General features: G+C 37.1%; 1 protein-coding gene across 1 annotated transcript; it reads left to right on the top strand.

The window, feature by feature from the left end:
* The first annotated feature begins 3789 nt into the window (after positions 1 to 3789).
* LOC122083515 (probable pectinesterase/pectinesterase inhibitor 12) lies at positions 3790 to 7998 on the top strand. The gene is made up of 2 exons (XM_042651352.1): positions 3790 to 4942; positions 7179 to 7998. The coding sequence occupies exons 1-2, from the start codon at positions 3934 to 3936 to the stop codon at positions 7880 to 7882; spliced, it is 1713 nt and encodes a 570-aa protein (XP_042507286.1). The 5' UTR covers positions 3790 to 3933; the 3' UTR covers positions 7883 to 7998.
* Positions 7999 to 13564: the final 5566 nt, after the last annotated feature.

Genomic DNA, 13564 nt, shown 5'->3' with positions numbered 1-13564 from the left:
TGCTAGGGTGTAACAGGTGTGTTTAGTTGCACGACAATTGGGCTGTGCCTAGTGTTGTGTTCGGCCACTGCCCTTAACGTTTTTGGGGCAGCCTTTCTTGGGGGGGAAGGGGGGTGGGCTGTATCCTAGTCTTCTGGTCTCTATAAGACCTTCTACTCGTCTTGTCCTCGTGAGACCTTGAGGCACTAAGCCCCAACAAACAAAAATAACCAAAAGGATCAAAATACGAAACTAAAAAATGAAAACTAGATCAACCCAAAAGGAGCAATGACAAGCTCATATTATGATCATCAGATTTTTCAATCGGATGAGCGAAAAAATTAAGAGGTAAATCTAATACGATAACTCCTTTGCCTATGTAAAGTAGTGATTCGAGTGTCTTCCCAATGGGGATCCTCATCTTTTTGCTTCAATTCAAACACTTCCTCTAGATTTTCAACGTGTTGAATTTCCTCCTCGGAATACTTCGACTCTAGATCCTCCTCTTGAGAGCGACAATCTAAGGAGGCTGTGTGCCACTTTGTAATATGAAGAAATGATTTTCTTTCAACAGATTCCAAAATTTCTCCAAACAGAATGGGATTATTATTCACATTTGCAACACCAACATCAATCAGTTGATCCAAGTAATCGATCTCAATGTTGGGATCACAAAACTCATGAGATTCACCTTGATCAAGCAGAGGAAGCAGTTATGAGGGAGAAGGAGGCTGATGTTGCTGCTGCTTCTTCTTCTTATCCTTTTTCTCATTTTTTCTTTTCTTGAACTCCAAATCTTGAACAAACAACATTTTTTCGGTCCAATCATCGGCATTGTTATCCTCCTTATCCGAATGAGCCACCTCAATGACCTTGCTGGAATTCTCATATGTAACCGAATCCACCTCATTCGAAACTAATTGAGTATCATTATGCAATTCATCATTTAATTCTCCTACTTTATGGTTATCCTCCATCAGCCCTACCATTCTTTCCAAGAATGCTGAGATTCCTTTCCTCCAAGGATGCTATTTCATTGGCTGAAGTCTGGGTTTTTTTTCTTCCTTTCATTGAGAACCAACCATAAAAAGATCAATCATTTTTAGGTGAAGACACATTCATTGATCAACCCTACCTTCATTTTTATTCTTCACGGAGATGAGTTTAGCGAATGAGCATTGTTCAAAATGATCAACTACGAATATAAGGGTGGTTCGGTGGAGGTCAGGTCTACCACTAGAGAATATCTTTTGGGTTGTCGTTTAGAATGGAAGCAGCTGGTCTGTCTAAAAGAGGGTGGCTATCCCATGAATACTTCCGGGAAGCCATCTCTTCTTAGACATCCAAATCGAAAGCAAGAGAGGATCTCTTTGGGTCCCAAATCCACAACTGGCACAGAAAAAACTCCTGATTAGAGCCTTCCATCTTTGACTCGTTGATGTCCGTCCATTCTATTTTGTGAGGGACGGAAGGTTTTTATTTTGTGGGGGACGGAAGGTAAAAACCAAGAAGCTTGAACCCGAGACCTTATGATAGGATGAGCTTTAACGATGCACGCTACCAAGTGTGCTAGTCACTTGTTCTCAAGCATACCCTTGATTAATTGACGCCAATTCCAATTAACCTTGATTATTAGCATACCAAGTTAGACTTAATTCACAGAGTCGGTTGGGTTTTTTTTTTTTTTTTTTTTTTTTTTTTTAGGTAGAAAGGGAAGTAGGTATAGTCAGGAGGCTCGAACTTGAGACTTCCTGATGAGCATGGAATTTTTGCATACCATAGCTCATTAACTGCACTAGGCAATTATTGTTAATTCAGGCTGAGTTCTGACCGATTCATCAAGGATTTTGCAATTTCCATATGATTCTAGCGATTCAGAGACCACGTTCAATTGAACTCCGACCAGCTGATCCATTTCTCGATATAGTTGGACTCATTCCAAGCTGATTTCAAGTCCTTACGTTTTTTCAAATCGAAATTGAATCAGAATTGATGGAAGATCAATCCCAAACGTGATTCCGTTCTTTTAAGCTTTAGAATGGCTTTCACGTGTCGGCACTCGGCAGTCATTCTGCAGAAAGTGAACACTTTTTTTTTTTTCCAGGTGAAGACTCCGACAAAGTACCATGCAAGTTGCCTAGATGTTTCTGTCGTTTTCTTTCAAATTCGTCTCCCCAATTCTGAATCGTCCATGCCTTTCTTATTCATAGAGATATTTTCTCTTTATTTCAATCTAAAGCGGTGGGAGCTGGAGCTGGAGCTGGAGCTGGAGTGTGGATCAGGTTTTTCTATTAAAATTATTCTCCTACTGGATGATTCGTACAGATAAAATCTATCCAACAACCAACAATTCCCTCTAACTGGGCATAACATCTCATGGGATGTCTTATTGGTTGCAACCTTTTAATCGTTTGGATGATTAACCTTGGAGAAAGCACAATAATTATTATTAAAGTAGATAGAACATTATCCGCTGTGAACAGAGATTACAGTACGAAAGGTGATCTGATACAACCTTATCCCGCATAGAAGAGTCACACATGCCGGAGCAATCGGCGTGAACAGCCACAAACCCAAAGAGAGAGAGAGAGAGATTGGATCAAGCCGAGAAAATTATGCTTGTTTCCCTTGAATTTCGTAGATAGTGGAAGAGGAAAGAAGGGAAAAACTTGAAGGTAGAGAAAAACAAAAGAAAGAAGAAAAGATGTCGGTTTGAAATCGTCTGCAATTTCGATCTCGTACAATTTCGTGCAATACCATCTTTAGGTGGTGACACGTGTATTGATACCAATATGATCCAGATCTAGTACAATTAATAAAACATTAAATCAGTAAAGAGACATTTAAATCAGATCTGGACCATTACATTGGTATCAATACACGTGTCACCACCTGAAGGTGGTATTGCACGGAATTGTATGAGATCGGAATTACAGACGATTTTTTTCCAGAGATGTCTCCATACGATCTGACAGGTGCCAAGCAGGGGAAAAGACTGTAAAAAATAATTATTGACGATCCGGACTCTCCTCGAAGGATCTTCTCCGTTTCAACAAGTGAGAAGATTCTTACTGGTGTTGAAAAGAGCAATTAGAGCTGCGGGAGGAAGCAATAAGAACAACGAATACGTTATCTACGTACAAAACCCGCCATTTTATCTTACTGGTATCTCAGTATTCTCCTACCACTTGCGCTCTCGCCGGAGAGATGGGTGGTTGCCGCGGATTGAGAGACGGTTGGGGTGAATGCTGGGACGAGGTTGGAGCAACAGTTGGAGAAGGAGATGGGGAGGCGGAGAGGGAGAAGACTTCTGAGCCTTCACCGACAGTGAGTAACCGGTTGGTGCATTGATGATAATTTAACGATTAAGATTTATTTAAAATCAGATCAACAGTTGATATTTAATCAGTTGTTTACAACTACCTACCAAACGCTTAAGTGCCGAGCCAAATTCTTGCATATGATTTACTTCGAAATCGGAATTGTCCCCATCCCCCTCTCTCTCTCTCTCTCTCTTTTTGTCGGAGTCGTCTTCACCTGAGAAAAGAAAAGGTTCATGGACTCTTTCTGTAAAGTGACTGCCAACACGTAAACTCAATTCTAAATCTTAACAAAAGTCCCCATCTCCCGATAAAACTCAAAAGCCACAAAACCGATAAAAACCACCGATCGAGAACTCGCTTTTTTTTTATCTTCTTCTTATAAAATAGTAATAATAAAGTAAAGGTTAGGTCCATGTATTATTAATTAATTTTGTTGTATTCATTTTTTCGAGAGACATTATAGTGAAATCCATAGTTTTTTTTTTTTAATGGGTACAAGAAATCTGTGGATGTTAAGTTTCCCCCAAAAGATCTGATTCATTTATAAGGACATCCATCAAAAGGGTTTCTTCCGCATCGATCAGAGCTTCCTACTCACTGCACCTACTGTCCTAACAGCATCACTCACTCAATGGCTTCTTCCCTGCTGGTTAAAACACTTGTACTACTCTCAGCAATCGCATGGGTGGCTGCTCTCAACTCTTCTTCTCCAGCTTCGTCTTCTTGGCTAAGTATAAGTCCAGCTCAAGCTGAAGTCGAATCTGTAAGATTTGTATGCAAATCAACGCCATACCCAGATGTCTGTTATAATTCAATGAAGCTCTCCATTTCAATAAACATCAACCCAACAACCATCATCGATTTCGCCCTTCAATCTCTAAATATTGCAGCTAAGGAGGTAGGGAAGCTGACGGATCTCATCCTGGAAGCCGAGAAATTGAAGGGGGTAATGATAGTGGAGAAACAAAGGGGAGCCATCCAAGACTGCAAGGAACTACACCAAATCACTGTCTCTACGCTGCAGAGATGCTTGTCACGGATTCAGACGTCGTCGTCAAAGAATTCCGGCCACATGGTGTCGGACGTCAAGGCGTACCTGAGTGCGGCTGTCACGAACAAGAACACGTGCTTGGAGGGCCTTGAATCTGCAACGGGCCCATTCAAACCGGTCCTGGTGAATGCACTAGTCAGTGCCTACAAGGACGTCAGCAATTCGCTGTCAATAATGTCAGAGGTACAGCGCCCACATCAAGAAGAAGAAGACGGTGGTGGTGGTGGTGGTGGTGGTGGTGGGCGGCGTCTGATGGGTTTTCCTCCGTGGTTGAAGAGGAGGGATCGGAGGATATTAATGAAATTGGAGGATGATCATGATCAGTACAATGCTGGTGCTGTGCTGACGGTGGCTGTGGACGGGACGGGAAACTTCACGACCATCACGGACGCCATAAACTTCGCACCAAACAACAGCTACGACGACAGGACAACCATCTACGTGAGGAAAGGGGTATATAAAGAAAACGTCGTGATTCCCAGCTATAAGCCTAACATTGTCCTCTTGGGAGACGGGGCTGATGTCACTCTGGTTACCGCTAGCAGAAGCGTGGGCGATGGATGGACTACTTTCAGATCTGCTACACTTGGTGAGTTGCTGGCAGTGTGGTACATACAATGGAAGCGGATTAGGTTTACGTACGAGAATGTATGAGAATGATTTGGTGGATTTAGAATTCATAGGCCAAGGACGTACAAAAACATTCTCGAACGTGAATTTATCCATTCACACTAAGAATACTCATTAGTTTTTTTTTTTTTTTCTGATAATTAAAGATCACTCACTTAATTCACTACTCAGTAGGCACCACTCTTGTTATTTTCGGAATAAGTAGGAGAATCATTCTTGATTTTGATCCACACAATAAAAGTCTGTGTTGGATTCTATTTGTGGATCAGATCAAGGGCAAGTTATGTCATGACTGGGGTGATATGGGATGTGCATCCATGCGTTAGGATTCATGTGATTATGGTGATAGTAATAGGTCCAACCAGTCGAAAATTCTGTTATTGCTTAGGTTGCTGTCAAGTAGTTGCAAGCTACAACCCCATGATAGCAACCAAGAAAATAGAATCCCAGGAGTAGATTTGAAAAAATCTACTTTGGATGAATTTCTCCACTCCTATCCTTGAGATTTCATTTCCCTGATTGGTACCAGGATTGCATCAACTGATTCTGGATGGAGCAGAATCCGTTATTCTTTCCTTTATTTACTTCTCCTCATGGCTGGGCCTTTCTACTTTTATTTTTCCTAGAGATAATATGCATGCATTACAAAATTGTATGTATATCAATCGATATCTCAATAACTAATCCTAGCTAGTTTTACTCCGAAGAACCGCATAACCAGAGGAGTAGTGCATACCTTTATCTGAACTTGATTACGTGGTTACCAAATCCTCTTCTGTACCATAAACTCCTGCAGCAATGTTAAGTCATCCAAAACAGTAACCTACCAAATCTTAGGCTGTGTTTGGTAGTTAAGAGAAGAAAAGAAAAAAAAATCTAGAAAAAAAAAGAGAAAAAATTGTGAGAAAATAAAAAGAGTATGTATGTTTGGTTAACAAAAGAAAAAAAAAATTTTAAAATTTTGAATTTTAAGAGAGAGATAGATACATAGGAAATCATTGTACAATCATTTATTTTTTGTCTTATTATGTTTTCATATTTTTTCATATTTTCTTATGTTTTTTATAAGAAATTTTTTGGGAACAAAAGAAAATTTTATAATCCTAAAGAAAAATTTTGAATTTAAAAAAGAAAATCTTCTCCTACATAAAGACATACGAATATGTATTTTCTTTTTCTTTTCTTTTTTTAGCTACCTAACACACCCCTAAATTCAACTTGATCATCTGGCTGGGTTATCTAAATTCTGTTTCTGCTTTTAACTTTACCCAAAAGCAGCCATACAATACCTCACTTTTTGGGAATTGGGTACATGGGAACTTGCAATCCATCTGTGCTGACAGAGCCCCGACCATGGCGCACCTACTACTCAGTTGGTACAGAAATCAATTGGATTTACTTATGTGAAAAAATAATAATAATAAATAAATAAAAATATTGAAGAAAAAAAATTATACTTTTTTCTTGATTAAATTTTTTTTTGCCTACCATGTCTTAAAAAAAAAATTTATTTTTTGAATTTCAAAATTCACCTTAAAAATTGATAAAGTTTTTTTTATTTAAAAAAAAATCTTCTCGTTTTGCTAAATATATATTTTTTTCTATTATTTTTTTTTTCTCTTTTCTAGATTCTTTTTCCTTTTAATTTCTTTTTTTCCCTTAACTATCAAACAAAGTCTTGATGTATTCAACAGCCATGATTGAAGTGTTCGACTTCTTTCACTAAGCAACAAATTCTGAAACTCTAGTGTTAGGATCGATTGAAGCTGTGTTTGATAGTCGAGACCAGAAAAATCAAAAAAATTATACTATTTTCTTCGTGTAAGAAATTCTCATTATACTTAGCATGTCATAAACCAAAGTAGATTATTTTTTGAATTTAAAAATTCACCTTAAAAATGGTGAAGTTTCTTTTTTATAAAAAAAAAATCTTGTCAAAAAAACACGAGAAAATACAAAAATTTTTCTTTTCTCCTAATGATAGCCAAATATACAAACGTTTTTTTATTTTCTTCTCATTTCTTTTCTTTTCTGATTTTTTTTTTTTTCTGATTTTTTTTTCTTTTCTTCTCTTTTCTTGATTTTTTCTTAATTGATGGCCTCCGTCTCATTCTCAAGGGGTCCTTTTAAGGTTTGAGGTATAAAATAGTTGATGATTGATCTAACGTAAGATATAATATTATATTCCAATCCAGCGGTCTCTGGCGATGGGTTCTTGGCACGCGACATAAGCTTTGAGAACACGGCTGGACCAGAAAAACATCAAGCAGTAGCTCTGCGAGTGAACGCGGACCTCACTGCAGTCTACAGGTGCATCATCAATGGGTACCAGGATACTCTGTACGTGCATTCGTTTCGCCAATTCTACAGAGATTGTGACATATCAGGGACTGTGGATTTCATCTTCGGGAACGCAGCTGTTGTGTTCCAGGCATCTACTCTCATCGCTAGACTGCCCATGCCCGGCCAATTCAACGTCATTACGGCCCAGTCCAGAGACGACCCGGACGAGAACACCGGCATCTCCATCCAGAATTGCACCATTGTAGCCTCTGACGACTTGTATAACTTCAACAACGCCACCTTCAACACTGTAATTAAGAGCTACCTTGGAAGGCCTTGGAAGATCTACTCCACCACTGTCTATCTAGAGTCTTACATCGACGATCTCATCGACCCAGCCGGTTGGACAGAGTGGTCAGGTCAGTTGGGTTTGGACACTCTGTACTATGGTGAGTACGATAACAGTGGGCCCGGCTCTGTGGTCGACAACCGGGTCACCTGGCCTGGCTATCACATCATGGATTACGACCAAGCCTCCAACTTCACCGTCTCCCAATTAATCGCAGGTGATGAATGGCTCGACTCTACTACGTTCCCTTACGACGATGGAGTATGACATTTATATAACTACACGAGTGTGGAGAAACCATTTTTGTGTTTCCTCTTTCTTCTTAGTAATTTTCCCCTTCCTTTTCTTTTGGTTACAAATACAATCTTTTGAGTTTCTCATGATGATTTCCTTTTTCGTGTTTTTTTTTCTTTTTCTTTTTCTTTTTTTTCTTTTATTATTATTATTATTATTAAGAAAAATATCTCTACCCGGTCATGTGTCCCTCCTCCAGGACACACATAGGCAAAAAGACCACATTGGCTCCTTGGTTGGATGGTTGTGTGCCTCCCATAGTTGATCCGTGCTGACGCAACAACCGTAGGACTTGATAGTGATCTCCAACATTTATTATTATTATGGGCAAAAGGCAGCACAACACTAGCACTGTGAAGCTATCTTCATGTATATTAGGAGGGACGATGGGGGCAATCGGTTAGGGTAGATGGGGATTCCTGGGTAGAAGGGTAATTTGAGAATTCTAAAATATTAGGAGAGATGGAACATGTGGAATTATTCTTGTAAGGGAGAGTTAGACAAGAAGTCCAAGATTGGAGACTTGAGTATATATAGGGTGAGCCAGAACCTCTTAAAATCTCGTCTACGGGTTGCAACGAGTGTTCAGTACTAGTGGCGTGCTCTTCGCTTTTCTTCTCACCTTTAGAGAAGAAGAAAAGAACTTGGAATCGGGTGGGGGATCAAGAGGTCGAGATAGGGAAGCTGTAGTGGGGCATGGGGGGTGGTGGCGGGTCAGGGTGAGTTGAAGGAGGGGGCTAGAGAGGAGAGGGGGTGGGGGTAGGAAGGGTTATTTTGGTAAGGGGGTAGGAAGGGTTGAGAGCATGAGTTATGGGGAACAACCAATTAGGGTAGACGAAGATTATTGGATAGAAGGGTAATTTAAAAATTTTTAAATACTAAGGGAGAAGGACTAGTGGAACTTTGATTGTATGGAAAATCATAAAAAAGTTTAGAATAAGGGAGTTCAAGTAAATATTATAGGGCGATTATAGTGGAGTGATTGTAATTGTCCGTTATTAATATTAATCATATATCTGCTTCTAGAATAATAAAAAAGCCGGCCATTGAGATGTGTCTCATTATATGTTGATTACATGATGACAGGTGAAACTTTTGAAGCTAGTCCTAGAGGAATTCTATATGGGTTGAAACAAGCACGCAATGATGGGTGAAATATAGGAGAAGTATGGAGCAATTCAGAGGAATTGAGTCACACACTTCTTGAAAGCACTACGATAACATGGCCTTGGAGTGCAGTACCTCTTTTTTCTTGATGTTCATAATTTTATATCTATACCAGCCTACATGCTCAGGCCTACAAACAAAGTAGTTATACTCATGCGCCTTGTTGCTATTAATATCATTATCAAACTCTCACACATAAACATCACTAATCTGAACATTGATGTACTTAGCTATATATAAGTATTGAATTTTCTTTCTTCTGATAAAATAATAATAATAACAAAGCCGTCCATTGTTTTTCCTTACATTAACCGATCATTTATTTCCAACCCCCCCCCCAAAAAAAAAAAACACTATTCTTGACACAGTCGGTTTCAATTATCGTTCTCTCTTGTTTATTCGATTTTGTGAAGGACTCTTTCCAAGCCATGACCCCATCTTTCCTGTGGTGAGATCAGTTTCATAGTTCCATGTTTTGATTGGTCATCAATAGTGCAAAGCATGGTTTCAAGTATCGGTATCGTATTGGTCATATCGGCTATATCGTATCAGTATCGGTTGAGATTGATCCCCAATTCTTGATCGATCCGGATCAATTACCTATATCTTATCAGGGTAAAAAAAAAAAAAAAAAATCGTACTTTTTTCTAAACACCAAAGGGAAAAAGTGACCGATATCAACCAATCCTCTCTGATATTGATCCGGATTGGATTGGTATCAGTAGACCAATACTGATAACTAAATCTTTGGAGCAAAGTAATGAAACGTGTAGTTTTGAAATGAAAGCTTATGGCCCCAATTTAGCAGTTTTGTGGAATGAAAAGCTTAAAAAACAAACTTTTGTAATCATTCATTATCTCATGTGATTGTGTAAAGTTCTTAAATATTTTTATTATATTTAATAATAATATATTTATATTTGATAGCAAAGGGTTTTGGATGAAAAGTACAATCAAACTAGATAACCAAATAAGGTATGATTTAGAGTTAGTGATATATAGTCACATGGGTAATGATTATAAAATAAAATTTTCTTTTTTAGTTCGAAAATTTCACTTCCCTTCCCTTTAATTCCCTTAACAAACAAAACAACCAAACAGAGTTTTAGCAATTCTCTCACCCAAATTCCACTAATTGATAGTTTAAACAGCGATCGACTATGATGTTGGCATCAAATCCGTTCCCAATACAGGAGGTAAAAAGTAATGAACAAAATAAATTCTCCCTTGGAGAAGGACAAATAAAAACCCTCAAATGGAGATGGAAAGACATTATCAAATTTACCTAAAATATTGTTTCTAATCTCTTCTCCGTACAGATAATGTAAAAAGAATCAAAGAAAATGAATCCAACGTCTGATTACAATGAAGAAAGCAAACTGACATCTGTAGTGGCATCAATTTTACAGAAAAGGGGGGAGGGGGGGGGAGAGAGAGAGAGAGAGAGAGAGAGATTGATCTTCGAGGCCAGGCTTCCTTTGCTCGAACATTTTGAAAGATCTGATGAAAAGATTCAGCCCAAGTTCGATAGAATTAGGAGGTTGGGGGCTGGGTCGACATGTATCGAGGTTGATGGCCCTGCCCGACATGAGCCCGATAGTTCTAGCTAGAGCCCAAACAATATAAGATTCATAACCAACTGGCCAGCAATCTTCTTCTTGTTGTTTCATCAGTCACCACTTCCACAAACACCTCTACAATTAATGCGCGCAACACTCGTATACATATCTCCGTATATACCCTGCACCAAATTCTTCCCATCCTAGCAGGCATTGGGTGGGAAAAAAAAACTGTGTTCTCAAGCCCTGACTGTAATAGTGTTATGCTATACCATTATTCTGAAATTTCCATATTATTTCAAAAATTTTGGTGATGAAAATGTTGAAATAGGATGTTTAGGGTTTCACAATAGACCCTAATAGGGTCCCATACAAACAATTAGAACACGAAGTCAAAATAAAACATAAGTGATTGAATGAAAATATAAATTATCGATTTGTATCTTGCGCCTAGTTTGCTAAAGAAGATCAATGTAGTTCTTCATAGTTTATTTCTCTTGACTATGAATTTTCTATAGCGCCTTAAACCTCATTGGTTTTTTCACTTTAGTGGTAAAGTGAAGAAGAGTGAATAATGACTGTAGGAATCCAAAACTCAGTGTTTATAATACTGTCTTATATACAAAACCCTAAACCATAATAAGTTGGGCTAGCATATTTTTAAACTTGAGAGTGGATCAAATTGGTTTATGCAACTTGACTCTCACCAATTTAATCAATCAGAATAATTAATTAAGCCCATAAATCAAATAATCTTCCACTTAGGCTACATTAATTATAATGATGTCTTTTAAAATGATGTGGCCATAGAATCTCATTACATTAATCACTATTAGCGTGATTCAGTCGAAAAGATCACTCATATCGAACAACAACAGAAGATATACTTCAAAATACGGCATACAACTTTTTGCTATTACAAACATAAGTAAATTTATCAACACGAATCTTTGTGGAATACGAACATAGAAAATGTGACATATCCTCAAATAACACTATTGTCATTCAATTTAGGTCATTAACTGTGATATTAACCTTTACTGTATTAAATCAAAAATCGCCTTTAATATGGTGTTAATATCTAACTGTGGCTTTTCACCTATAAACCATGACAAACGTTGCCTTTGAACTATGACAAGTACTGCCTTTTAAACTGTGTCAAACATTGCTTATAAATGTGGCAATTATTGCCTATAAACTGTGATAAACATTGCCTTTGAATTGTGGCATGCGCTACCTTTTAAACTGTGACAGACATTGCCTATATATGGTAATTACTGCATATAAACCACGCTCAAATGAAGCCATAAAGCAATCAACAAAAAATTGATGATGGAATAATTTTACAAAAGATAAATGTTAAAATTGAATGAAAAACATAGCTATATAATATATTTGTATCCAAAACATAGGGCTAAAGTTTCAAAACAAATAGAATAATTAACAAGAAACAAAGATCCCACTAACTAAGTATATCAAAAACTCAATAATACTCATGTTAGAACATGATCTTTGAACACTTCCACTGGAAAAGCCTTTGTAAGAGACATGCTAACATTCTGTCAGTGACTATGAATTATAAATGAAACTGTATCCTTATCCTTTGGGACATGAATTCATTGGTCCTATTATTTTCTTATATTAATTGTGAAAATAACACAAACATTTAAAATTTCAATCACATTTGGATAAAAGAACTCTTAAGTCAATATCATTTCCTAACATGTGAATATTATTCACAAAATTTGATGACATCACCTTTGAAAAAATATCACCTTTATTGTCAAGAAATACAGAATTAAATTGAATGTCCACAAACGTTAATGACATCACATTTGAAAAATACCACCTTTATTGTTGAAGAAAACACCATGAAATTGAATATACCGCTTTGGTGAATCTCGTTAAATCATATCATATTTTCTTTATTGGAGATATATCTTTATGTACAGGAACATACATTTAAATGTGTCACTAGGACAACAAAAACTACATAAGAGTCACAATCATAACTACATTCTTATCCTTTGGGCTAAGAATGCAATGACTCTCTTATAAATCTACATTTACTGTGAAAAGAACAATAACTTTTGAGGTCCCTTCACCTTTGGGCTTAGAAATTCTGGGTTATAGCCATTTTCTTTAACTTTGGTGACGTCACCTTTTAAATGTCACCAACTTTGTTACTCTAGGGAAAACCATTGAAGATAAGAAGTGCCATTTTGGTGGATTCCACTCGTTCCTTTCATGGTTTCCTAGAAATGTATTATGCAGCTAAGCATGTGTAGAAGTTTACACCAAATTTGATTTCAACATATTTATTCATCATATAGTGTTCCAAATATGACATGTAAGTACAAAATACCATTAATTTTCAACCTATGTCATTCATAAATAACTTTTCAATATCATGATAGTGATAAACCAATGCAGAAACATGCATAAACGGAAATACAATTTTGAAACCGCTATAGAACAAAGACAAAACATTAAGGAACAAAAAGAAAATCTAGGTCCGAATTTTTTATATCAAAAGTAACCCAAAATACTAAACATCCTCCCACTCAGAGTGCATAAATCCATCATCCCACTGATTCGATCAGTCAAATATTTATCCACAACATCCAAAGTACATGATAAAGTGATATGATGACCAATGATATTTTATTATTTATAAGACCTTGGGACTCTTAATGGAATTGATTCAAATCTAGAAAACCTCATGCATTATGGAAGACTATTCATTACTAAATAAAACTCAATTCAAGTGATGAAATCCTTCACAATCTCACGGTGACCAATAACATAGTCATTTTTTTAAACATTAATCAATGACTTCTTGGTTCTATGACTAAATATAAATATAAGATAAATTTTCATATAAACATGTCATAGAACAAATTTAACCATTAGATACGACCCAAAACAA

Source organism: Macadamia integrifolia, chromosome 7 (assembly GCF_013358625.1).
Source record: "Macadamia integrifolia cultivar HAES 741 chromosome 7, SCU_Mint_v3, whole genome shotgun sequence".
Lineage (NCBI taxonomy): Eukaryota > Viridiplantae > Streptophyta > Magnoliopsida > Proteales > Proteaceae > Macadamia > Macadamia integrifolia.
Note: the sequence above shows the minus strand (reverse complement) of the source record. Positions and strands in the feature narration are given on the sequence as shown.

Excerpts from the sequence above, each read along its gene's own strand:
- LOC122083515 (XM_042651352.1), top strand. The coding sequence starts at position 3,934 with ATGGCTTCTTCCCTGCTGGTTAAAACACTTGTACTACTCTCAGCAATC. Across the intron at positions 4,943-7,178 it reads TTTCAGATCTGCTACACTTG|CGGTCTCTGGCGATGGGTTC; the intron begins GTGAGTTGCTGG and ends ATTCCAATCCAG.